Consider the following 25,131-nt stretch of genomic DNA (forward strand, 5'->3'; position numbering starts at 1 on the left):
GAAATTACAAACGTCAGCCAGAAAATTACTTTTTTCTTTTGCTTCATCTTGTCAGATCTTGTGTAGTTGGATCATGATTTTGGGTACTCCTTGGGCCTTAGGGAGTACTCTTTACACGCATGCATGGAGTAGTCGCGATTTTTGCAGGTTTGTTGTCGGGAAAGAACCTACTGTATTTCCTTTTGGCTATGTTTAGTTTTCGCAGCGCCGAGCACAGCTGTTAGTTGGGGTTATATGCTTAATAAACAAAACTTATCAGCTGTTGCAACTTTTAGTTGTAAGCTTTTGTTTATTTGTCAACCAAAATGGACAATTATCCACAAAAGTTAGTTGATCAGTATTTAAAGGCTTCGAATAAACTCAAAAAGTTTGATAGAGTCGTTTTCAAGTATGTTGATGATCTTTTGTATACCAAATATCCACTAAAAGTTTCTTTCCAACAGACGCTTTGCGCCTAATGTCACCGAGGTGCTGGAGGAGTTCGGACGTTTGGCGTCACGTTTCGAGGAGGCTGGTATCTTTCAGTATGCTGCAATGTGTCACTTAGGCGTTGCTAAGTGTGAGCTGTCTGCAGGAAATGTGATCAACGAATGCCAAGCTTACCTGAGAGCAGCTCGCGCTTTCATGCGCGTTCACAATACAAACGCTGCACTGCAACTCCGTTCCAGCGGTGGCGAATTTAAGGAGGGTGCATTGCGTTGTTACTGTCAAGCATTGGAACGTTGTGCCGATGACACGGTTTTGAAGGCGGCTATAATCCGTGAAATGTCACCGCTGCAGCCACATTATGATGGCTGCAGTAGTTTTGCTTCCCCTGCACATAGAATATTTGAGCTAGAAGTAGCAGCACATGCATCATTAGAACAGAGAGATTTTCTCAGCGCACTTCACCAGCTCGATGATATAGTAGATAATATTTGCGAGCGCAAACAGCATGAATTGTATGCAGATCTGCTGCAGCGTGTAGAAATATTACGATTGCTTTTGTTGATGGCGTTAAACCTGCCACCAGCGCGCCAGTCACCATCACATATTAAGCTAATGGAATATTATGGGCGATTGGCGGATCTCGAGAATGAAAACAAGGCGGGCGCAAGTTCGCCGCTTGCAGAGATAGGTGGAAATCACTATAGCACAGGCACTTATGTACCGCTACAAATGAAATGGGAGCTGTCGGAAATAGTGTTAGCCTGGAAGGAATGCCGAATAACAGACTACAAAGTAATGCTAAATCAGTTTGTGGCAAAATTTAATGCGCTCAATGAGGCACATCGGCATGTAGCGCGATGTATATGTGAGAAGTTGGAGGAAAAATATTGAGGGGGACAATAAGTGGGTGGTTGGGAAAGAAACAAAATTTGTTGTTAATCAAATAAGCGCATTAATTATTTTCATGCATATTTTAATAAATGTTTATTGACAGTGAACGTTATTGTTTTAATTAACTCAGCTAGTTGCATTTAATACGAAAGAGTGCAAGGTTGGTAAATCGATGATCGTTTTCCAAGCGTGTGGCTCATTTTATACTGTTATTTATATTTCCCTTTAAACAAAAAAAAAACGTTATTTGTGTATGAATGCCTGCAAATTTTATTTATTCTCAACGTGTTTATTACACTCATCATTTGTTGAAAGCTTTTGGCATACATTTTTCTTCTATTGCCGATTAAATACAATTTCATGAACTTGATTTCTATTATCCGAATATAAAAAAATTCATCTTCTAATATGTAACCTATAGGTTTATGTTCACTTTATAGCAAACCTCATTTTTCAAAGGCAGTAGTTTTGCCCATTAGTGTTCAGAAAAATAAATGACCGCTAATTGAACATAAAAGCGGTACTTATTTCAGCACAAGTTTAGTTTATATAATTGTTATCCTTTAAAACTGATGTATTCTAAACTGAAATGTATAGTATTCCGAGAAGCCTCGGGACCGCCTAGCAGTTTTGATGACTGGATGGCTTTCAATACATTCAGAATATTAATTATTTGTAGCATAGCATATAAGTATTTATAGTAGATATTTACTGAGTAATAAATTACTTAAACAATCAATCACAAATGTCGTTCTGTTTCACGGAAATAGTTTTAAGTTCTGCTATTATTCAAATTACCCATATCCGCAATATTTTCAATGCTTATATTCAATGCTGTTTTAATTTCTTTCTTAAGACAATTTGATGTTACGAATATAGAGTTTTGCTTTCGCGCTTTAGTTACAATCATTTAAGCATATGTTCATTGGTTTCATAAAGTTTAAATAAATAAAAATTCGCTTGGCTAGCAAATTAAAATTGGTTGATAATATTTGCTTTTATATGTAATTATGTGCTTGCTTGATTTATTTCTTCTTCCGTTCATTTTCATTGGTAATTTTATTTTTCAAATGATCCTTGTAGTCCAAAATGTTGCCCTTCCATTTCGTAACAGTTTCATTTTCGCAGACCCAAATTTCCTCGGCAACCTTCAGGTAGAAACAATCTATTAACTCATTAATTAATTTTCATTATTCCATGTCACCCACCTGATTGATCAGTCGGAAATCGTGACTAACCAATACCATACCGCCATCAAAATCATTAATGGCATCAGCCAACGCGTCGATGGTTTCCATATCCAAGTGATTGGTAGGTTCATCAAGTAATAGAAGATGCGGCACTTGCCAAGCCAACCAGGCAAACACTACACGGCAACGTTGACCATCGGACAGTTGTCTTATCGGGCATACTTGCTGGCGGCCAGTCAAACCATATCGACCAATGATCTTACGCATCTCTTCTCTCTCCTTGACAGCGGGGAATTCGCGCATCATATACTCCAAAGGGCTAACATCCAAATCGAGCAATTCATGCAAATGCTGATGATAGCGGGCAATGCGCAAATGCGAATTTTTGCGAATCATACCCGAGGTGGGCACCAAATCGCCGTACAATAGTTTAAGCAGTGTGGATTTGCCCGCGCCATTGGGTCCGACCAAAGCCAATCGTGTGTCTAAATCAATACCGAATTCTAGATTTTTGTAGATCCATGGAGTATTTTCGTTGTAGCGGAAACTGACATTCTACGTAGAAATGAAATGTGTTTAAGGTGTGTCCAAAAGGAGGCAAGGTGTGTGATTCTTACAAGTTTGTACTTAACACAAAGCCAACTACCCAATTACACTTACCTGCACCATAATAACCGGTGGCGGCACGGTGCCGCAAGACGGGAAATAAAAATTCAACACTTTATCATCGGTCACCTTTTCGGTTAGACCTTGTGCAACCATTTTGGCAAGCGTCTTTTCTTTAGATTGTGCCTGACGCGCCAACTTAGCCGAACCGTGACCGAATCGCGCTATGTAGTTTTTCATATGCGAGATTTGATCCTGTTCCCAATTGTATTGCTTCATCTGATTCTCCAACAGTTCCATGCGTGTGCGTACGAATGCTTCATAATTACCAGTGTAGTATTTGAGGCGCTTCTGGGTCATGTGTATGATGTTTGTGCAGACACCATTGAGAAAATCTTGTGAATGAGAGATGAGCACAAGAATGCGCTTGTACTCCCTCAACTCTTCCTCGAGCCACACACAGGCATCCAAATCCAAGTGATTAGTCGGTTCGTCCAAAAGTAAAAGATGCGGTTTGACGAAAAGTGCACGGGCAAGCGCGATACGCATGCGCCAACCACCTGAATTGAGAAAAGAAACAATTACTCCGGGCTATCCGATTTTTCGTGAAATCTACGAAAATGCCATCACCGAATTCGATTAGCTACGAACTTAGCATATGATTTGAATTCATACATTGATTACTCCTGGAAATGTACGAGTAAGTTTCAATCTTACCAGAAAAGTCCTTGGCCTGTTTCTGTTGCATGTCTTTGTCGAAACCGAGACCATGCAGAATGCGTGCAGCCTTTGCCTCAGCCTGATCGGCTGACATGTCGTCCAGTCGCTCGTAGATATCAATCAATTGCTCCTGGGCATCATCCTCTTCACTCATTGCCAACTCTTCGGCTAATTTTTCCAATTTTATACGCTCCTCATCGACTTCCATGACGCACTTAAGCGCAGTTTTAGTAGACGCCGGTATTTCGCGCGTCAAATGGAAAATATCAATGTGGTCGGGTATTGGCACTTCACGTTTACCTAACACTGCCAACAATGATGACTTGCCACAGCCGTTCAAGCCAATCACACCATAACGACGCCCGCAATTCAACTCGAGCATTGTGTCTTGCAACAGCTCGGAGCCGAAGAATGTGATTGAAAAATTGGCAATTTTCACATCACGTGAACGAGGATGTACGGCTAGTGAGCCGGTACAAGAGCGTGCTTCGGCGCTAATACGTGCCTCTTCCTCTAACTTGGCGCACAGCTTTTCCTCCTCCGTCAATTCACGCTCGGGTGTGCCATTGGTGCCGTTTTGTGTTGGCTTCTTGGACGATGAGACTTGCTGGATTTTCTTGTTACGCGCGTCCTTTTTGCGCTGCGCATCGCGTTTCTTGGCATCGGAAGGCATTTTCAATTAAAAATTTTAACAAATTTGATGCTGTGTTGAAGAATATATGGAGTGAAAAATATTTCGCTGAAAAATGTAATATTTTCGTCAGTAATTCGGGACAATACTTAATAATTAAAATTTTGGCAGTTATAAAAAAAAAATTTTTTTTCTACAAGTTCAAATTAAGTTGGTAGCGGTCAATTTAGAGAGCGCTAAATTCACTCGTTTGATCAATATAAGTGCATAAAGTAAACTTCTCAACCAATACAGTGGCAATGCAAACTTCCACGTCTACAGACAGCTTAGTAACTTTTCAGGCAACGTCGACCAAACAATAATACGAAGCATGAAACAATATCCGACCACTTGCCGCAGACAGTGCTTAGCGTAACAACTTAAAAGCTTAACCCTTCTTAAATGCGACACATATGGTGTCGTTCTTAAAACCTTCGCCACCTTATCCATTCAACAGCAACAAAGCCTCCCTTTCCCAATTAGCTTATAAACAAAGCGGTAGATTTAAACAGTTGGCTGAGGCACCATTGTACACATACACTTGGATTTATTGTGGCTGCCAACACCAACACCATCTATTAGGAACAGACACAACATGGTCACAACAACAAGGTTACTGTAAAAACGCACATGTGCGCAAACAGAGAATGAGGTAGATACAATCTAAGCGGCGGTAAAAAACGAATATAAAGTAATACGCAAAAATCCAGAAACAAATGACGAATCGGCGGCAGATACACACGATCGCGATGGTGTAAAAATTTCGATTGCGTTGCGATGGAAAATTACAGAAACTAAAATATGCAACTCCTTAATGAAAGGTCCATATATGCGATTATCTATGCAATTTTGTATCAAGTGTAACGTCATATTTGTTTCCTCCCAGAAAGATATCGCACATGCTGCCCGTGAAAATTCAATAATGAGTTACCACTTGGAAATGCTAGAACAAGACATTGGTGGTATGGGGGAGTAGCAGCGCCAGCGCATAGCAATAGAGCACTTAATTTTTTTCAGCTTATTTCATAATTGCACATTTCAAATTCCAATTCTACTCGATCTGTACCAGACAACGTGTTCACTTGAATACCCACCTATGTTGTTTTCCTTCGATTCCTTTGTAATTTACTTGGATTATTTAGGTTCCTGTATCGTCTGAATGATCGCAATTTATCTTGCAATTCCGTTTATGGTTTAAATTTTCACGTGCTGAAAAAATGCCCCCGACATCAGCGAAATCACGACCGAGCAAAATCAGCAATCGAGAACGAAAAAACGAAAAGCTACACACACTGAACGCCCCAGCTGTGCCGTTGGCCATTTCAACGTGTGTGTTCAGTGTCGGACGCAGTAGCAGAGTTGTATTTCAAGACAGCGATCCACAAACGAAATCAGTGAATTATGAACAGGGAAAACTTTAAAGTTTTTTCGGATGTCAAATGAGGTATAAAAGCGTAAACAGACGGCAGCGCTGATCCGGATCAACTCGGGAATTAACTGCAATTGATCCGGATTAAGTCCGAGTTAGTCCGGATCAACGCTACCGTCTGTTTAAGCTTTAACTATCGCTCGTTTTTTTCAGACAAAAACTATATTTTACTGCGAAAAAATCCGATCGCACTATCTCCATTAAAAAAAAGCTATTTACACTACAGTGTGCTTTAGTAGCGGCCTTATATAACTGTGCTCGGACTCATGGCAACTCTAGAACGTTCTGCCATCTATTGCAATGTTCTGACCGACAACGAAAACACCTTGAAAACGAGTTTTGGGATTGTGGCAGTGTTGTTACACATAGGGACAAATCCCTACACGAAGGGATTTTTGTTGAAAAATAATGGCTGTAGGGAAAAAAGGACAGATTTTTAAAAAAGCTTGAAATGTAGGGACTTTTCGACCGATTACAAAATATTTTTCACAGTTAGAAACTTTGCAATATTGTTATTGAGCTTTGTACCACTATGTTTTTTAGAAAACATGAAAACTTACAACAAAGGGTAAATCAGCCCGTTTTTGTGGCAACATTCTCGTAGTCGTGTTAGTGTGGCCACATTAAAATCATTCTATTAAAAAAAAAACTTTGCATTTGTGTCGTGTATTTGGCATACAAGTAGTTGAACTTGAGGAATTTGTGATCATTTTTTAATTGAGGATTTTATTTTCTACATTCTAAAGTTTTACACATGTTTGCGTTGGTAGCACTATTTTAGCAAATAATGAGTATATACTTTAGCAAATAATGAGTATAAAAACGAAAATTGGTCAAAAACAAAGTGTAGGGAATTTTGTACGGAAAAATATATGAGCGTAGGGAAAAATAGGGATTTTTATTTCGATGCGTGGGAACTTTTAAAAAAAGTATGTAACAACACTGGATTGTGGGCTGAAGGCTATTCACACTCATGATTCAATAGAGAAAAATGTTTTCTCGCTCCCTCTTGACAAAATCGGCGCCCTTAGCAAGGCACTGTGTGTGGGTTCGTGTGTGTGTGCAAAGCTTTTGTCAAGGCCGGTCCACATAGAACTTTCGCGTTGGCTTTGGCGTTGGCGTTGGTTTGACAGAACGCACGTTAAAAGTGTGCTTGCTACAATGAACGCTTGGCAGCGAATCCTTGGGCCACTAAATTAACATATTAACGACAGATAAATTAACATTTCATATCAATAATTGCATTAAAAACGATATTTCTTGCCCGAACTTGATTAAAAAGGAAAAATATTTCACATAATTTTATTTATTCGCAACAGCTGACGAGCGACGCACGCGAAAAGTTGAGAGTTGGCCATCTTTTTGCTTTGTGTTGGCGTGAGCGTTGTCGAATTTTGGCTATGTGGACGGCTGCATTTGAATTCATGTATTCATAGTCAGCTGTTGAAGCGACGCCAACGCCAACGCAACGCCAAAGTTCTATGTGGACGGGCCTTAAGGGAGTTAAGGGAGTGTCAAAACTCTAAAGTCAACAATGAGCAAACCTTTAATTATTGAATCATGGTTCACTCATTCCAATCGGTGTCTACCCTAGTTTTTTTTTTCGATTATTTATCGAAGTGGAAGTCATATTTTATCATTTTTAATACGCCATTTCGGATCATGAACCAAAAATACAAGATCACGTAAGAACGCGACGTTGTATTTGTAACTGGTTTTGAGAAAAAAGTTTGCGAAAGCGGGTTCGTCAGCTGAGCGTTTGTTAACATCACTAGCACCATAATTTACACTTTTATTCAAGTAAAGAAGAGTTAATACAACATGACAACACATATTAAAGCATTTTGTTGCATCATTTTACCTAAATTGTGCGTTAAAAGTGGTTGACAATAATTTTGACTAATTTTGGTTTTCGTTGTTTTCTTTGCTTTGTGTACTTTTCCCTCGTTTTCCAGTGAAACCCGCAAAAAAAATCGACTTTTTTCACTGTCTTGTTCTTACGTGATCTTGTGTCTTTCGTTCATGATTTCGGATTTATTGTTAATTGGCTGGCAAAAGTAAAATAAGAATGAAAGTAAGAGGTTACTAATGAAAAGAAAATGAGGGAAAAGCATTTTGGTTTTGTTTTTGTGTAGTAAAACTGTAATCAGAGGATGTAAGAAATGTCAACGAAAACACTAACAGCCGGTGTGAACAGCCTTCAGCCCACAATCTCAAAACACGTTTTCAAAGTGTTTTCGTTGTCGGTCAGAACATGGTATAAGAACGCGACGTTGTGTTTGTAACTGGTTTTGAGAAAAAAGTTTGCGAAAGCGGCTTCGTCAGCTGAGCGCTTGTTTACATCACAAGCACTACTATTTTACACTTTTATTCAAGTAAAGAAGGGTTAATTCAACATGACAACACATTTTAAAGCATTTTGTTGTATCATTTTACCTAAATTGTGCGTTTAAAGTGGCTGACAATAATTTTGGCTAATTTTGGTTTTCGTTGTTTTCTTTGCTTTGTTTACTTTTCGCTCGTTTTCAGTGAAACAAGATGGCGTAGAATCCGCTAAAAAAAAACGACTTTTTTCACTCTCTTGTTCTTACGTGATCTTGGCGCGTATTCATAGTCCAGCAACTAAGTCGAAACTAACAAAGTTGCAACTTAAATTTAAGTATCAACTTAAAATTTGCCTCTATTCATAGTCGCATTTCAGACTTCTACTAAGTAGTTTCGACTTAGTTTACGATATAGCAAAACGAGTGTGAAAATGTATCGATTTTTCTTTACGATATTTTGGAAAAATTACATTTTTATTAAATAATATCAAGTTTGATCATCCGTTTATGTAATTTTTATTTTCATTGCATGATTTTGCAAAAGAATAAGGTATCATTTTCTTGTTAATTGTGTGAAATAGCCAGAACAACCGCAGTGATGTGAAATCGATGTTTATCGAAAGCATGGTGTGAAACATACAAATAGTAGATATCTAAATGTTATGCACAAATTTACTTTAAAAGAACTAGTGTGAAACTGACTTATTATTTGAAAATTTTATTCAAATTATAAAATTGTGATGTAGCTTTATTCGAATTGTACTATGCATTTAAATTCATCTTCCGATTAAAATGGATCGATCTTTGTAAATTTTAATTGGAGTTTATTCAATATTATCAAAATCACCCTCTACCAACTTAATTTTTACATATTACGTCTGTTTTCCCTTAGGGCCGGTTTTTCAATGTCTGATTAGCACAAATCGGAGGTAGAAGCTCCGGTTAAGCACAACTACTGCTTTATCGACCACATGTTACATGCATGATGTCGAAATCGTCGATAGTGTAGTGGTAGTGATAACCAGACATTGAACAACGGGCCTTAATTTGATAAAATACTTCTTCCTAGTTACGACTTAGTTGCAGCTGCAGCCGAAACTAAAATTTAAGTGGGTACTTAGCCAGAAAAGTCGAAACTAAGGCGACTATGAATAGCTTTAGTTGTGACTTAAAGCTCTGTTATGCATACTTGGCATGGCATGCACTGCTATACCATTTTTACGTAGAAATCAAAAACCAACAGACTTCTACGTATGTAGTGCTGTGCGTTCGATAACCGATTACACGCGAGGCTCATTTAACAGATTTCTTATGTGACAGCTCTCAAGCTATGCCAAGTATGCATAACGGAGCCTTTAGAATAGTTACGACTTAGTTGAGTTCTAAATATGACTATGAATATGCGCCCTTGTGTCTTTCGTTCATGCGCTTTCTGGGCTGTTTTGGGCACCAACGGGTACCCGTGGGATGACCGTGGGTACCCATAGGATCGTGTGGAACAAATCTATTTATCCACTTGACGTTTCTAACTGTCAAATATTCTACGTCATTCCTCGAGCATTCTTCTATTTTCTTGTTTTTCGCGTCTCGGCGCGGTATCATGATTCAACAACTACAGGTTGTAGCAATCGTACAAAAACAACATTTACCGTTGGTATGAACTCCTTGTGTCATCAACATCTTCTTTATCTATTCATATTCGTGTGTATATGTATACCCTGCATACCAGGCTTTCATAGAATTCTGAAAGGTTTCACAATTTTTTTAAGAATTTTCTTTAAGAAATCATACAGATATTTCTTTACTAGTTCTTGTCAACCGCTTCATATGTTTTTCTTTACAGATTTCTAAAAGAATCGTAACAAATTTCCGACACTCTTAAAGATTTCGGGAGCATTTGTTTGCAGGGTATATATATACGTATATGTGTATGTGTACGCGGATATGTAAATAAAGCAAAACAGACGATAATTTGACACAAGCGTGCTCATAAGAAGAAGCATAGCTTCTATCGCTATCACCTGTAATTGATGCGCCTTGGCGCGGTATTGGCCATTTTAATAACAACAGCAAAATGGAAGCCGATGATATTGATGAATTGTTTATTAGATTGTGCGAGTTGTACAATTTGTACAAAAAATACAAAAATAATAAAAAGCAAAGACGATATAGAATTCGTCCCATTAATAAAAACTGGGCCACTGCTGGTTGCCAACTCCGAACTTTCCAACTCATGAGAACAAAAGAACCAGAGCAATGGTTTTTGCAAACAAGGATGCCACCGCACATATTTGATATGCTTTTAAAATTGGTAAGCAAATCCTTGTGGAAACCAAAGCAACGGATTGGTCCCGAGGAAAGGCTCTCCTTGGCGTTACTGTAAGTCGACTGTCAATGTATTGTAGAATAAATTAATATGCGTATGTACTTCTTATATAATTATGAGATATTTGTCACAAGGATTATCGATGCAGAGCATTTCAGGGAGCTACAAATTGGGAAAAGAAACTGTACGCAAAATAGTATTTGAGACGTGCGAGGTAATCTGGCGGCTATTATCCCCGGTATATGTCAGCGAGCCAACAGAGTCTCAATACCAAGACATCGCTAAGGATTTCTATAATATATGGAACATTCCAAATTGTGTCGGTGCAATTGATGGCAAACATGTTGCTATCAAGTGCCCGGCCAATTCGAATGCAATGTTCTATAATTATAAGAAATTCTATAGCATTGTTTTGATGGCGGCATGTGATGCAAAATACACTTTTACAGCGGTCAGTATTGGAAGCTTTGGCAGTCAAAGTGACGGAGGTAAGACGTGTATATTAGTTTAATATTCACTCAATTTTGATACGTTTTTTATAGGCATTTTTCAACTTTCCCCATTTGGACAAGCATTAATGCAGAATACTTTGCCCTTGCCACCTCCGCAGCCATTGTCAAGCGTGGCGACTGAATCTTTCCCCCATTTTTTCATTGGTGATGCTGCATTCCCTTTGCGAACCAATTTGATGCGCCCTTATCCCGGATCGAACTTAACGAGAACGAAGCGAATCTTCAATTATCGACTTTCACATGCCCGAAGAGTCATAGAAAATAGTTTCGGGATATTGACTGCTCGATGGAGAGTACTGCGTACAACGATCGAATGTTGTCCGGAAAGTTGCGAAAAAATTGTATTGGCATGTATAGCTTTACACAACTTTATAATGTTAAATGATCAGAATCGTTGGTACTGTCCGGAGAATTATGTTGACCAAGTAAAAGCAGGCAACGTTGTTCATCTTGGAGAATGGCGCCGCGAAATAGAAAATGACCGCTCCTTACTAGCCATGCGGTCTGCAGTACGTAGAGGACCTGCTACTGCATTTAACTTGCGAGATAAGCTTGCCAACTATTTCATAAATGAAGGGTATTTACCATTCCAAGACAATATTGATCATAACATAGGTGAACCATAACTTACTTCACAAATACTGTGACTCACAGCGTACATATTTCGCTTTGTTAATTTTCACAAAGTTTTTCATGTTCAATATATTATAAATTATTTATTTTTTTAAATATGGTTGATAGTACTACAAATATAAAAAAAATAAAAAAAATTCCAAGCTTTGTACAAAAGCTATGAAAATATTTTAAGTATGCAATTTTTATTGAACTATACTACCCTAAAAAAAGGTTAGCTAACCATAAATATTTCTCTCAACTCATGATTTGGTAACCATAACCAAATAATGTAATTATGACCAATTCATGTGTTGAAAGGAACATATTTAACTGACGTTACTAATAGCTTTTCTCAGTGAATCAATCATATTTGTATAAAAAATACATACATAGCATTTCTAAGTGTATGAACCATATTCTTATAAAAAATAACATACATTATTTAACATGACAAACTCTGTTAATATTAACAAAACACTTTTTTTTGTGTGTGCACGAAATAAGCTGTGAGCCACTGTATGTACACTAGCAACCAATGAAAGTGTACACTATGTCCTACACCCAGAAAAAAATCATCTAAATGTATTTCTCTCAACACATGATTTGGTTATAGTTACATACGTTATTTGGGTATAGTTGCCAAATCGTGTGTGGAGAGAAATATTTTTAGCTGACTTTTTTCAAGTTTCACACTTTATATAAAGTTCACAAAAATTCAAAGTGTTCATCAAAACTCTCAACTTTTTATTCAGAATTTCTACAAAATTTTCGAATATGCAGTTTTGTAGCCCACTTAATTTTAATCTAATAAAGTGGCTAAAAAATTGCGTTGATTTCAAAGATTTTATTTTTTTGTGGAGGGTGTTGACCAATTTCTTCTTATAAAAATAGATTCTGATAATGCGTTATTGAAGAAAACGCGTTTTTATTGAAGTTGAAAATTTTTATAAAAATTTTTTGAATTCCTGTGAACTTTATGTAAATTGTGAATCTTTGATTTCTATGTTTTGTTGCTTTGAAATTTTAGCAAAAGTCGTTATAAACAATTTATGAGATTGGAAATGAAAAGCGTGGGGCACATGTAATAGACCTGAAAATCGATCTCAAATTTGTACTTTCTCTGTAGAAATTTTAGGTCTACGTTATGTAGTTTGACAATTGTCAATTAAATCTAATGCTTTGTATTGCATGCGCTCCACGTTTTTCGTTTTCAATCTCATAAATGGTTTATAATGGCTATTGCTAAAATTTCAAACACAAAAGATATCAAAACAAATTCTATGGGACTGAGAAATATTATTATCTAATTTTTATTCCATTTATAAAAGCGTAGTATATTAAAATGTTTATTTTATTTGATTTATTTATAAATAACTAGTGCAAAAAATTTTTCATGAAAATAATTGTGAATACTATATTAGAACTAGGTGTACATTTTCATTTGTCACCCAGTGTATATCTAAAATAAATTGCCCAACATACTTTTGTTTCATTAATTCACATATCTACTTACTAGCTTTAGATTGATTAAAAATGTAAAAATCGAATCCGAAAATATCTTTAAATAAATAATAACATTCCTACAAACTTCCAGTTGATGCGATAATTGAATTTTTTCTATAAACATACATACATACATATATGTGTGTAGTGACCTGACCGAAGTTTCCCTGTTATACTGACGAGTATATTAGATACTTATTAATAAACTTTTTTCGATTTACAGCTCTATTCTGTATCAGTCACAAATTCTTGTCACAGTTTTTTATGCGGAAAAATATATGAAAAAGTTTAAATTTGTCAGTGTAAAACTGGACAGTTGAAAGCATTGCTTGGGTATTGAGCTAGAACTAGTACTGTCGGCAAAAGGAGCTAGAACTAGTACTGTCGGCAAAAGGTCTAGTTCTAAGCTAGTCAGATTTTCTGCAGGGTATATTTACATATGTATGTATATATACTGTCGGCAAAAGGTCTAGTTCTACGTTAGTCAGATTTTCTGCAGGGTATATTTACATATGTATGTATATATACGATACTAAAACAACCAGACGACGCATTAATTTAAAAAGTTTTTGTATATAAATATGTAATATTTTTGTATTACTTAAATTTACATTTAAAACTAAGAACACTTCAGTTACTGTTATTTCAAAAAAGAAAGTTTACTTGTTAATTAAAATAAGTATGTATTATGTTAGATTTACAACATTCAACTTGGCATTCAACATGTGAATCGCACGCAATTGAAGAATTTAATCAGTTGAATGCCAAAATGAGTGGTGTTTGTCTTGCTTTATGAAAGTAAGGGAATATAAATGGTAGATTGCACAATAAAATAAGCGTAAATGATTGGGTTTTATGACGTTATCTGAATTTTTGTTGCTTAAAACGACTACAGTTTAAGAATCAACTTACAATGAAATAATATTCACATGGTACGGTATAAAACCCTACCATTTACACTTATTTTACACGCTAAAAGGACATTAAAATTAAAAGCAATTATTATTCTGGCTCCTGTTGCATTTTAAACGCTACTTCTAGAATGCGTTGCATAGTTCGCAACTGCTTTGCTTCACTCATCTTCGATAGTATAGAAACTATCGTAATGCCAAAGCCATGCAAAGCAGAGTTTTTATTTTGCTCTTCCCTAGCTAAGCATCTCTTTTTAAACAATTCCACTGCTTCCAGCATGCTTTTCTCCACATCGAAATTGTTTGCGCGCCGTTTTCCACCCCTGGAGCGCAGTGTTTGTGTGGGCGCTGGTGAGGCTACTAGCGATGACGATGGCGATGGCGAGGGCAACGAAGCTGTGATAGGTGGTGATATTGAAGTTGGTGAGATTTCACTAGGAGGCGATGGCGAAGGTAGGGACACCGCGATCGGAGCAAGTGGCAAGGGCTGCGAGACTGCGCTGGTAAGCGATGGTGCAGACAACGATACGAGAGATGATGTCGATAGCATAAGAGGAGGTGATGGTGAAGGCAATTTGATGGGAGATGATGACGGCAGTGTGAGAGTAGGCGATGTGGAAGGTAGTGGTGCCTCGACAGCAGGTAATGGCGACACAGCACTAGCGAAAATATTTTGCGAATATCGAACTCTGCAAATTCAAAACATTTCATATACAATAGGGCTGTTCAGGATGTTGTGGAAATGATATTGGATCTGCATTTGCAAATTTTATGCTTGCTTCCATGACAACTGTGTGCATTTTATTGTCGTGAATTTACAAATGCCACGAATACGCAAATGCAAGAGCATATGCACAAGATCCGGAACAGCCCTATTATTACACATATCGTCTTGTTAAAGTACAAAACTGCGTATGGTCATTCTGCAAAACCGCGTAACTGGCACTTGCTGCCAAAATTGGATTTGCTCACACAAGCTATTGGCTCAATCCTTATCCATTCCTCCTGAAATATACCAGCCAGAAATTGCGACTGCTTTATAAAAAAGACAACCATTTTGAATTATGAGTATTTTTAGTCTCTAGAAAATAATTTATGCAAGCTTACATACGCGGTTTTGCATTACCTTTATCCGAGGTTTTGCGTTTTGTTGATACGCGGTTTTGTACTTTAAACGACGATATACTGTTACTCCCAAAGTTGATCGTACGGCTAATATTCGCAATGTTTTAAATGCAAATTTTTTTTTATTATTTTTTTTATGGCTTAGGTACAATGTTAAATTCTGAAAATTTTGTATGTGGAAAAAATGCGTAGCACAGTCAGCAAAAAAAATTCTCTAAAATCAACGCGATTTTTTAGAGATTTTAAATTTGTACATTATTATATAAAATTTAATCGGCTATAAAACTACATGCCTGAATTCTTTTTAGAAACTCCTATTAAAAAGCTTGCGATTTTGCTGAAACTTTGCAGATTTTTCTTAATTTTTGTACACAGTATCATTCTTGGATTTAAATGGAGTTTCCCAAATATAAGCCATGTTTTAATACAAAATTAACGAAAAATGTTGAGTATTAATGTAAAACATTGCCAATATTAACAAAAAAAAAGAGCCGTGTGCTCATTTTGGTGGTAACAGAACATAGTATATTAGTTTAATGTAGCGCATCTTACGGTCGTGTAATAATATGGGGCTTCAGGAACTGCATTGCCTCCATCAGACGCCACTTTTTATAAAATTCTGCCTCGTTGCCCGATGGTGCTACCGCTTTCCTCAGCTCCCTGCCATACCGGTCACGGAGAGCTACCCATCTTCTCATACATATTTCTCCTATAAAAATATTACAGGTATTGCTAGTTTAAAGATGGGTTAAAGTATTCTTTACTTACCACTCGTATTTAGCTCCTTTCCGATGAGCTCCCACAAACTTTTTTTACGTTCGACGGCCCTGTAATACCGATTTTTCTTATTAAATATTTCCGGGTATGTCGAAACAAACGCAATCAATTTCTCGTCGTCCATATTCATCATGATTCGATTGAATCAAGCTATCAGCTGACACGGTTTTACGGGAAAAACCAAATTGCTCTTGATTCTCGCCGTCACGGGCAACGGTAGCGTCACCGCCACGCGGTGGTAAGTTTTCATTTACATGGCGCTCTCACAAAATAGGTAGTGGCCAGTGTTGCCGCGAATCCCTTTAGTGTTAGCCAAATTCCTATAAAAAAAGGACTAAAAAAGAGCTAAAAAAGTCGTTGTGACTAAAAATGGTAGCTTAAATTTTTTACTTACATATAAATATATAAGTATACACGCAAACATTTTCAATAAGCAATGGTATAGAAAAACAACGAACTCTGGAAAAAAGCAAATATTTTATCCAACCAAAAACCTTTTTGTATAAAAGGGGAAATATACGACACCAGCTTGCTGGCTCCATCAAGTGATTGTACCATCAGGCTCTAAGCATATAACTTACCAGCATGCTGGTATTATTATTAGGTCGAGGTAAGATCGAAATGATTGGAGCCGAAATTTCATAATTTTTCTATCATTTTAATTCACAACTGCAATATCGTGAACTTAATCTTCCTTTTTTGGGTTAAGAAACGCTTTCCAGCAGAAATTAGTGATCATTTGTGATAATTATCTGTTAAGAAACAAAGGTAGTAATAAACCTTTTCGCAGATTTCTCCATGGCGCAATAAACAGGTGAAGTAATAAAACAGCTTTCTTGCTTTATTTTCCGACATTCGGCTGCCTTATAGTCAAATTCTAAAGGCAATTTTTCAAATAAGGCAGTGCCAAAATCCTGGTATAATTCCGCCATGGTTTTTCACTAATTGGTCCCCGAGGAGTACTTTTGGGTTGCGTGCAGCGTTTTCGTTTTGCGCGCACGGTAACACTTACTGTGGGGAACTTCGCCTCATGATTAGAAAAAGTTCTTTTCGAGGATTAAGGGCCGGTTACTCAATGTCTGGTTAACCGACACCCTGTTATATGAATGGATTCGAATACGTCGATAAAAATGTTTAACCGGAGATTATTGTTAACCAGACATTGGGTAATCGGACCTAAGGGCCGGTAGTACAATGTATGATTAACACAAATCGGAGGTAGAATATTCGGTTAAATACAAAAACTGCTTTATCGATCACATGTTATATGCATGATGTCGAAAACGACGATAATGATGTTTAACCGTCGTTGTATTTAACCGGAGCTTCTACCTCCGATTAGTGCTACTCAGACATTGAACAACCGGCCCTAAGGGCCGTTTTAACAATCTCTGGTTAATAGCCCAGTTATGCATACTTAGCTTTGAATGAATGAATGTATATATTTGTTATTTATGAACAAAATGTGGGTTTATATTTAACCAATCAATGATTAATAGCGGGGGCCGAAAATCCGTTTTTTCTTAGAATTTTGTTTGGTATGTAATAGAAAAAATATGGTTGATTATGCTCTAAAAACAATCTGAAAAATGGCAATTTTTGGTCAATATCTTAGGCTCGCCCAAGTCCATCAAAATTTAAGTGCTAAGAAATTTTTTCTTTGCTTACTTCGATTCCCTTCAAAAAAGGACCATATATCAAAGTATGTAGGGCTAATACTTTCGAAGATAATTACAATTTTAGTAAAAAAAATTATTAACTAATATATTTACTAATTTTTCGTTTTTGAGCAAAAAGCGGATTTTCGACCCACGCTAATGCTTAATTAAGAATGTAAGTTTAAAATTAAAAAAAAAATCCACAGTAAGATTATTAAGATTCCTACACATCTTACTTGTACAACCAGTTTATATGTTTAAATAAAATAAATAAATAAATATCCACTGTTAGATTATATTGCCATTTAAAACGTGAATTTGTGTTATTTTGTGAATTTATTAATTAAAATTCTAAATTTACGAATACATATATAAGTCCAATGCCTGGCAGTGTATCCGCCCAGACAGTTCCTTAAGGCTATCGGAATACTTGTCGTTCACTTGACTGGGCAATTTTTGGAACACACTATCAGTCCAAACTTAAATGGCCGTTGACTGACGAAAACGAGCGGTCACACGGTCAAATAGGGGAAATTTGAGCCAAACTGTCGGTTTTGATCGCCAATATGTACCACACATTACTGTATATACTGTGCAGTCAACGACGTAGCGTAAACGTGCGTTGAGGCAAGGCACATACCATGCGTTGAGGGACCCAGCAACCAGTGTGACCAATTTGACCCAAGTGGGGACACTTCTTTTTAAATTTTGATATTGTTCCCATCAGGTAAAAAAATTGCCATAGAAGTCGAAAAACTTGCCAGAGATGTTAGCAATCTCTTCGCACATAGTGCTAAAAGGGTGGATGAATTTGCCGAGTCTCATAACTACGTTGGTGTTAAGAATCATAAAATTTTTCGATTGTCAAACGTTCGCTGGTTATCGTTGAAACAAGCTGTTGTTCGTTAACTGTTCCAGTGGAGCGCGTTGCAATTATTTTTATTACCACCCTTTTATTAGCTCGGGATGCAACTATGTAATATTGATGTGCCTAAAAGATGCAGCGATTTCTATTCTCAAGTTACATACCTGATTACAGTACGAATGGAAATTATAATCGCGAGGTCTTAGTTTTTTAAATTATAATTTTATTCACATTTTGTTTCGATGATAGTGTGAACCAAGCGCGCCTTTTTGCTAGCCGATATAATATTTTGGCATTTACACTTTTGCTAAGTGTTTGGCCGAGTTTCTCTTCCAATTTGGTGAATGGGGTGACCTACAGTTTTACGCCGCCTCCGAACGGTAAATGGATCTTATTAGAAGCTTTTTCATGGCGGAAATACAATCGGTGGTTTGCCATTGCCAGCAGAGGGGTGACCACTGTTAATAAAAAAAAAACGCTTTATTCAATATTTTTTTATCGATATTGCTTTGACCAGGGCTCAACCCCAGGTCCTTTGGAGTAATAAAACGCACCTCTAACCACTCGGCTACAGCGGCCGTAGTTCTTATTTCTCCAACTATGAAGATTGAAACCAGCCTCACATAAATTTTTCAAATTTGCTTTTTAATGTTCGTAATTTCCAAAAAAGCGACATCATTAGCAGTTTTGCTTCTGTGTTAGTGGCTTCCGCTTGAAATCGTCACATAGACAGTCCAATTCCAAATATTTTGGAGAACGGCAATAACATGTGCCAAAATAATTAAGTGATTTAGTTCAATGACACCGTATATCCAAATTCGGAGAACATTATCAGGTTTTTGTAGCTGTGGCTGTTGGCGCTTCACCAAACAAACCAAAAACCAACACAAACCTGCTTATACCCACAAATTCTCAGAATTAAGTTGAAAAGGAAAGCAAGCCGCGGCAAGTTACCGTATATGGAAGCTTCCGGCGTTGTTTAGTGCCATCGCGGACATGTAGCGCCAGCTAAACAAAGCCTATCGCGCAGAGTAAATGATATTTAACACAGCTTACACTGCTGCCATTGCTGTCAACGGATGTTACTCCACTTCCATTTCTCCTTTTTCTGGTTATTCAGTTCTTGTGCAGCGCTTGTGGGGGCGGCGGTTTTTGCTCGGACAGCTCGTTTAACTCCCAAACTATTGTTCGTTCTCATACAGACACCACCGCGTTCGGCTGAATCATAAATTTTTCAGTGAAAATTTTCAATTACAAATTATTTGACAAAATTAATAAATACCAATTGGATCTTACTAAAATTTGTGTAGTTGTAGCACTGTGTGCACCTGATAGTAAAGAAAATTTAGGAAATTTTAACAAAAAGGTGCGAAAAAATTTTAAATTTTTTTTAGAAGTCTGTAGCTTTGCTGCTAAAGCAGGAAAAGGAAGGAAATAGAGTGCGAAGCGTAAAGAGTAGAAATTAGTGGGTGGGAAAAGTGCAGTGAGGCATGCGGGACACGCCACACAGTGAAGTGGAAGTGCGTAAACGATAAAGGCGACGGTGACGGCAACGACAACGATAACGACGTCAACCACGACAGCGGCGAGTGAAGTGAATTGGAGCTGAGTGGGAGTTCGAAGAAGAGGAAGCAGTGCAATATGTATATGTTGTTGTATAGTAAGCAAAGATAAAGTTGAACGGGGGACCTTGCTGTAGTACGAGTACTTTGTGGTCGATTGGAGTAGAAATCGCAGAAGAGAGAGTGGGAGGGTGAGCCACGAACAAATCGACGAAGAACGCCAGTTAAATAAAGCGGAAGAAGGAGAAGAAGAATGCATTTATGAATATATATACATATGCGCCGAATACGAGAGATAAATGGCAAAAGTAAAAAGTATATTGAGCTAGAGTAGAATAAAGAAAAGGCAAAAGCAAACATATACAAATAGACGACGAACTACACCCAAAAAAGTGCTGCCAACAGCAACGGGAACAGCGGCACATAAATGTGTGAAAAAAAAAATAACATTAAAGTGCAGACGAAAAACAAGGAAATTACAAAATTAAATCCACTATTGCATTTTTAAGTACTTAAGTGTATGCCAGACTGTAAACGTTTATTTGCGTGTGTGTGTTTTTTACCAGTATACATAAGTATATACAAATGTATGCGTAGGCAGCGGCGTAGGAAATTAGTAGTTGCACAAACGAAACGGAACCGAAAAACTCGCATGAATACACACTTTCATACACACATGCATATGTATTCATGTGTGTAGGTATGTACTTACTTTACTGTCAGTAGTGTTGTGTAGCCGCCGTTTGCTTATAGCGGCATAGCGATAAGTGGCACTGCGAGTAATACCTGCGCCACCCACGCAATAGCGGCACCCTGTCCCAACTCTTCTGCCGGATACGCGAAGCCCAGCTGTGACTGACTGACTGGTTGATATGAACTGCATAGCGTAAGAAGTAGCAAGTAGCCAGTAAAAGTGCAGTGTGTGCAATTAAATTGGATTTAACGATAATTTGTGTGTGCACAATGAAAATGAGTTCGGACGAAATGCTGTATTTCTTCAGACGAAACTAAAAAACGCATAAATCGTGGAATTTTGCCCTAATCGTTGGTTTCGTTTCATGTTTCGTAATGTAAATTTACTTACATACTTACGTCGGCGGTATATTTATTGATATATAAATTGAGTATTGTACGTGCCATAGTTTTTGTACAAAACCCCGCCGCCATCAACCCACTCGTCAGTTTTGCTGCCTCAACGATTATAACGATTACAACAAACACAACATCTCACAAGCACTAACATACGCTACTTATCGGTGGTTTTTGGTATTTTGTTTTGTTGGAATATGGATTGCAGTCTTGCAGAACAAAATTCCGTGAATTCTTTGGACGAAACTGTAAGTACCTACAAGTACATGTATTGGGAGAAGAATATGGTTTATTAAATGATGATTATGGGGTTATATGTGCACATAAATATTTGTACATATTTTTGCTTTCGAATATATGTATGTATAGTACCCAGCAAACACTCGCAATCAAGAATGAATTTACAATTTTGCCAAGTTTCAAGTTTTTCAAGTTTGTCGCCTCGAGGGAGTAGTTATATAGTGGCGCAGGTTTGATTTACGACCCTTCAAATAGTTTTTATTAAGTGAAATGTTCCAATTTTTAAATTCAAGTACTAAAAAAACGTTCAGTCTTATCATGAGTTTAATTTTCCCCGAACCGGTTCACTTTTCACTTTTGGTTTTCATGTACATATTTACTATGGGCGGAAAACAAATTTTCGGGTGAATTTTTTTCGGGCAAAACTCAGGATAAGGCAGATTATTAAAAATTATTAACCTTTCCATTTTTTATTTATCTAAATCACCTAATTTACCCACCTAAATTATTTCTTCAAAATACATGACATCCGCATTCGCATCCGCATCCGCGGTTGTTAGCTTTTAAACATCCGCATCTGCATTCGCTTCCGCGGATGTCTAAAATTCCACATTCGCAACATCCCTAATATGTAGTATCTTTATAGAATTTAATGGGCATACTTTTTTTTTTATTTGTGTCCCTAGTGATAACAGCATTACAAGTAAAAAATTTAAATTTTGAATTTTGTTTTGTTGTTTAATTTCTTTTAATAATCAACTAATATGTTTAACTTAAAAATTTTAGTAAAAAAAAAATCCGATATGTTTTTTTCGATTATTTCCTTTATTAGACACATGGTTTTTTGTTAGCTGGGTCAATATGCACATATGCATGTATGTATCATAAAATATTTCCATATTTCCGCTGTGAGTGGCAGTTACGAGTATTTTTTGTAAATGTTTTTTTTTGTATTTTGCAAAATTTTCTGATAAGCATTGTGAAGCAAAAAATGGTTTTAAAAGTTATTTTAAGAAACTCAAGAAGAGGATAAAAGAATTTGTGATGAGTGTTCAAGTAAACACATATACATATGTATGTACATACTTATAATTACATACATATATTGTACATACATACGTACACGTGTACACACATATTCCAGAGCTGTGTAACTGTGAAAGCATTTAAATTTTTAATTTATGAAATATTTACAAGTAAGATTCCATTAATTTTGTTTTTTGTTTGGTAGAGGGCTTATATTTTTTAATTAAGAATCATTAAAAAAGCGATTTCACACAGCAAGGTGCTAATTACATGAGTAAACTTAGAATGCTGAAGTAAATATAATTCAATACTTAATGAGCCTCCAGGTGAATGAAATACTTTGCTATGCGGATTCTCTAATTCAGTTCCAATCAAATTGTATACAGTCACAAAAATAAGTTTATATAGGGTACCGCAGTCTTTATTTGGTCTAAAGGATAGTGTCACTTCCCAATACCAGGCGCTCACACATGTAAAGTAACAAGTTGTTTATATAAATGTTTAAATTCCCAAAATTTCACTTTGTGAATTTTAAAGGCTTCTAAAAACGAATTAAAAAATTATACAAACAAATTTATGCATATAGAAAATTACTACTTCAAATGTATGTATGTATGTATGTATGTATATGAGCGAATCTCACCAGTTGTTAAATTTTTCGAAAAAAAACGTGGTGGTGTATAAGTATGAGCGCCTGGTATTGCAAAAGGAAAATATCGTTTTGTAAAGATAATAAAAAAATGGCTCGTTAAACCTTCAGTGCACCACCTCCAAAGAGGGGGAACAAGTCGTTATTGTTTTTCGGTGCGCTTATCATATATTGGAAATGCTTCCAAAAATCGTGTTTTTTCCTGAGTAAACTTATTTTTTAAAGATATTTTTGTATGCAGAACTTTTTATCATAAATTCTTTTATAATTTGAGGTGATATTTTGAAAAAGATACATTTTTTTAAACGAATTTTTTTCTATAAAAAAATTGATTTCGGAGGTATTTTTAAATCGGCTCAGCTTACGTTATTCTTAATATTTGTCTGAAATATTTTGGCGGAAGTCTTAAAGTATAATAAATTTTATAATTCCGATGGAAAAACAGTACCGATTTTTTATATTTTTTTTTTTGTGGAGAGGGATGCACCCTAATGTTACGTACATTACATACTTATATATGTAGGTATGCATTAGCATAAATTCTGCATTTTATTTTGAATCTTCCTTGCCCTTAACCTTTATTTCTACCTTTTCTGTTATCGAATTTGTAAATCTTGAAATTCCATTTCCTTTACTTTAAATCTGTTTTCACTTCTCTTTGGTGAATTTATCGAGTTTGGACAAACAACAAAAAAAAAACGAAAATCGTGTTCCGTACAAAAAGAAAATCTCCAATTGAGGAATCATTTACCTTAAGTCCTATTGTTTGGCCAACATATGGTTGCGATTGCAACATTGAAAATGTCCTGTTGTGCATGACAAGGATATCTACTTACTTAACAGAACACCTTCGACAATAAAATGATACCTACCGCCCTCTAAGCATTCGCTTTGTAGCGTTGTTATAGCAAAAATCGTGTGTAACTATATAGAATAAAAAAAAAAGAAGAAACAAATCGCTTCATATTTGTTACACCTCAGGGGGGTTGAAATTATAGCGTGAGCGTGTCTCTACTACCGCTGCTGCTGCTTTCTCTTTAAAATTTCTTTTCGCCAAATGTGAAAAATGTGTTAAAACATGAGAAAATTTTCTTGGCTAATAGTTTAGGTAAACATACATATGTACATATGTATGTATATTTATATAGTCGTTGTCATGGTCAGCCAGGTTGAGGTTTGGTGTGCTTGTATGCGAGAGTATGAATAAACAATGAATCATGGGGTTGATGAAAAGTGTACATACATACTTATGTAAACAAAAATGAAATTTAAATATTCTGGAAAGCTTTTTTTCTGCTGGAAAAATTTGCTTCAAGCACAGTCACGGGGTCTTTCTACGACCGAGAAAAATATTTCTTCTATTTTATTATTCTTATGTCTAGTATTATTTTTTGTTTAATATTTATGTAGGTTCCGAAAAAGTTAACACAAACATCTCCTCTTCAGAAAAATGTATGTCTAAATAAAAAATTTTAAAAATGTTCCCCCTTTATTTAAATTATTAACCAACTATGTAGTATATACATATGTACATACTATGTACTATCAATCGCATAGCGCACATCATCAAATGCCTTTTCAATCAACTTCCTTCTTTTTGTGCATTTCCCATGCAAAGTACGTGCCAACACTTTTATTTTACTTATTTGCACCTAAATGCGTTTCTACCTTTTGTTTTCATTTGCTTGCATGCGAGTTTTCACATTTTCTTGTTGGATTCCCTATTTTGAATTGTACATTGCACATTCATTTCCTTCCTTTTCTAATTCTGCTGACATTATTTTCAACGAGCACACACAGCGCTTTACGTTGCTATTATAGGAATAAGCGATGTTGTTGTTGTTGTTGCAAACGTCATATTGCTGTCACTGCTATTGTTGTTGTTCTTGCCTTTTTTGTTGCAATATTGAATAGCCTGGCTTAGATAGATAGATACATAAGTACATACGTAGATAGTTTGTTCATTGAATATGCAACATTGGTCTCTGCCGTGACATCAAAGTTAAATAAATAT

At 36.4% G+C, this 25,131-nt stretch overlaps 5 protein-coding genes across 5 annotated transcripts in view; 3 read left to right on the forward strand and 2 right to left on the reverse strand.

Annotated features, from left to right (window-relative positions):
• The first annotated feature begins 218 nt into the window (after positions 1-218).
• LOC118748783 lies at positions 219-1,427 on the forward strand. Its single transcript, XM_036483460.1, has 2 exons — positions 219-388; positions 444-1,427. The coding sequence occupies exons 1-2, from the start codon at positions 306-308 to the stop codon at positions 1,318-1,320; spliced, it is 960 nt and encodes a 319-aa protein (XP_036339353.1). The 5' UTR covers positions 219-305; the 3' UTR covers positions 1,321-1,427.
• Positions 1,428-1,563: 136 nt separating this feature from the next.
• Positions 1,564-5,783, reverse strand: LOC118748782 (ATP-binding cassette sub-family F member 2). The gene is made up of 5 exons (XM_036483459.1): positions 5,601-5,783; positions 3,834-4,575; positions 3,171-3,676; positions 2,529-3,065; positions 1,564-2,468 (listed from the first exon to the last, which is right to left on the reverse strand). Exons 2-5 carry the CDS (start codon positions 4,507-4,509, stop codon positions 2,346-2,348), a joined length of 1,842 nt encoding a protein of 613 aa, XP_036339352.1. The 5' UTR covers positions 4,510-4,575; positions 5,601-5,783; the 3' UTR covers positions 1,564-2,345.
• Positions 5,784-10,298: 4,515 nt separating this feature from the next.
• On the forward strand, positions 10,299-12,094 carry LOC118748784 (putative nuclease HARBI1). Its single transcript, XM_036483461.1, has 3 exons — positions 10,299-10,638; positions 10,706-11,073; positions 11,128-12,094. The coding sequence occupies exons 1-3, from the start codon at positions 10,334-10,336 to the stop codon at positions 11,721-11,723; spliced, it is 1,269 nt and encodes a 422-aa protein (XP_036339354.1). The 5' UTR covers positions 10,299-10,333; the 3' UTR covers positions 11,724-12,094.
• Positions 12,095-13,668: 1,574 nt separating this feature from the next.
• On the reverse strand, positions 13,669-16,277 carry LOC118748785 (PH domain-containing protein DDB_G0287875-like). Its single transcript, XM_036483463.1, has 3 exons — positions 16,020-16,277; positions 15,804-15,960; positions 13,669-14,815 (listed from the first exon to the last, which is right to left on the reverse strand). Exons 1-3 carry the CDS (start codon positions 16,159-16,161, stop codon positions 14,218-14,220), a joined length of 897 nt encoding a protein of 298 aa, XP_036339356.1. The 5' UTR covers positions 16,162-16,277; the 3' UTR covers positions 13,669-14,217.
• Positions 16,278-20,802: 4,525 nt separating this feature from the next.
• Positions 20,803-25,131, forward strand: part of LOC118748787 (abnormal cell migration protein 10) — a 49,751-nt gene continuing 45,422 nt past the window's right edge. The window contains exon 1 of the mRNA XM_036483465.1: positions 20,803-21,450. Within this exon, the coding sequence (XP_036339358.1) occupies positions 21,400-21,450 (51 nt within the window). The 5' untranslated portion in view covers positions 20,803-21,399. The remainder of the gene's footprint in view (positions 21,451-25,131) is intronic.

This window comes from Rhagoletis pomonella, unplaced genomic scaffold, assembly GCF_013731165.1.
Source record: "Rhagoletis pomonella isolate Grant_MI unplaced genomic scaffold, Rhpom_1.0 Rhpom_scaffold_00013, whole genome shotgun sequence".
Classification (NCBI taxonomy): Eukaryota; Metazoa; Arthropoda; class Insecta; order Diptera; family Tephritidae; genus Rhagoletis; species Rhagoletis pomonella.

Coding starts and splice junctions, on each gene's coding strand:
- LOC118748785 (XM_036483463.1), bottom strand. CDS start 16,161: ATGATGAATATGGACGACGAGAAATTGATTGCGTTTGTTTCGACATAC. Junction 15,961..16,019: donor AAAGGAGCTAAATACGAGTG/GTAAGTAAAGAA, acceptor ATATTTTTATAG/GAGAAATATGTATGAGAAGA. Junction 14,816..15,803: donor CCCCATATTATTACACGACC/GTAAGATGCGCT, acceptor TTGAATTTGCAG/AGTTCGATATTCGCAAAATA.
- LOC118748784 (XM_036483461.1), top strand. CDS start 10,334: ATGGAAGCCGATGATATTGATGAATTGTTTATTAGATTGTGCGAGTTG. Junction 10,639..10,705: donor AGGCTCTCCTTGGCGTTACT/GTAAGTCGACTG, acceptor TATAATTATGAG/ATATTTGTCACAAGGATTAT. Junction 11,074..11,127: donor TGGCAGTCAAAGTGACGGAG/GTAAGACGTGTA, acceptor CGTTTTTTATAG/GCATTTTTCAACTTTCCCCA.
- LOC118748783 (XM_036483460.1), top strand. CDS start 306: ATGGACAATTATCCACAAAAGTTAGTTGATCAGTATTTAAAGGCTTCG. Junction 389..443: donor TTTGATAGAGTCGTTTTCAA/GTATGTTGATGA, acceptor TCTTTCCAACAG/ACGCTTTGCGCCTAATGTCA.
- LOC118748782 (XM_036483459.1), bottom strand. CDS start 4,509: ATGCCTTCCGATGCCAAGAAACGCGATGCGCAGCGCAAAAAGGACGCG. Junction 3,677..3,833: donor ACAGGCCAAGGACTTTTCTG/GTAAGATTGAAA, acceptor TTCTCAATTCAG/GTGGTTGGCGCATGCGTATC. Junction 3,066..3,170: donor CACCGGTTATTATGGTGCAG/GTAAGTGTAATT, acceptor ATTTCTACGTAG/AATGTCAGTTTCCGCTACAA.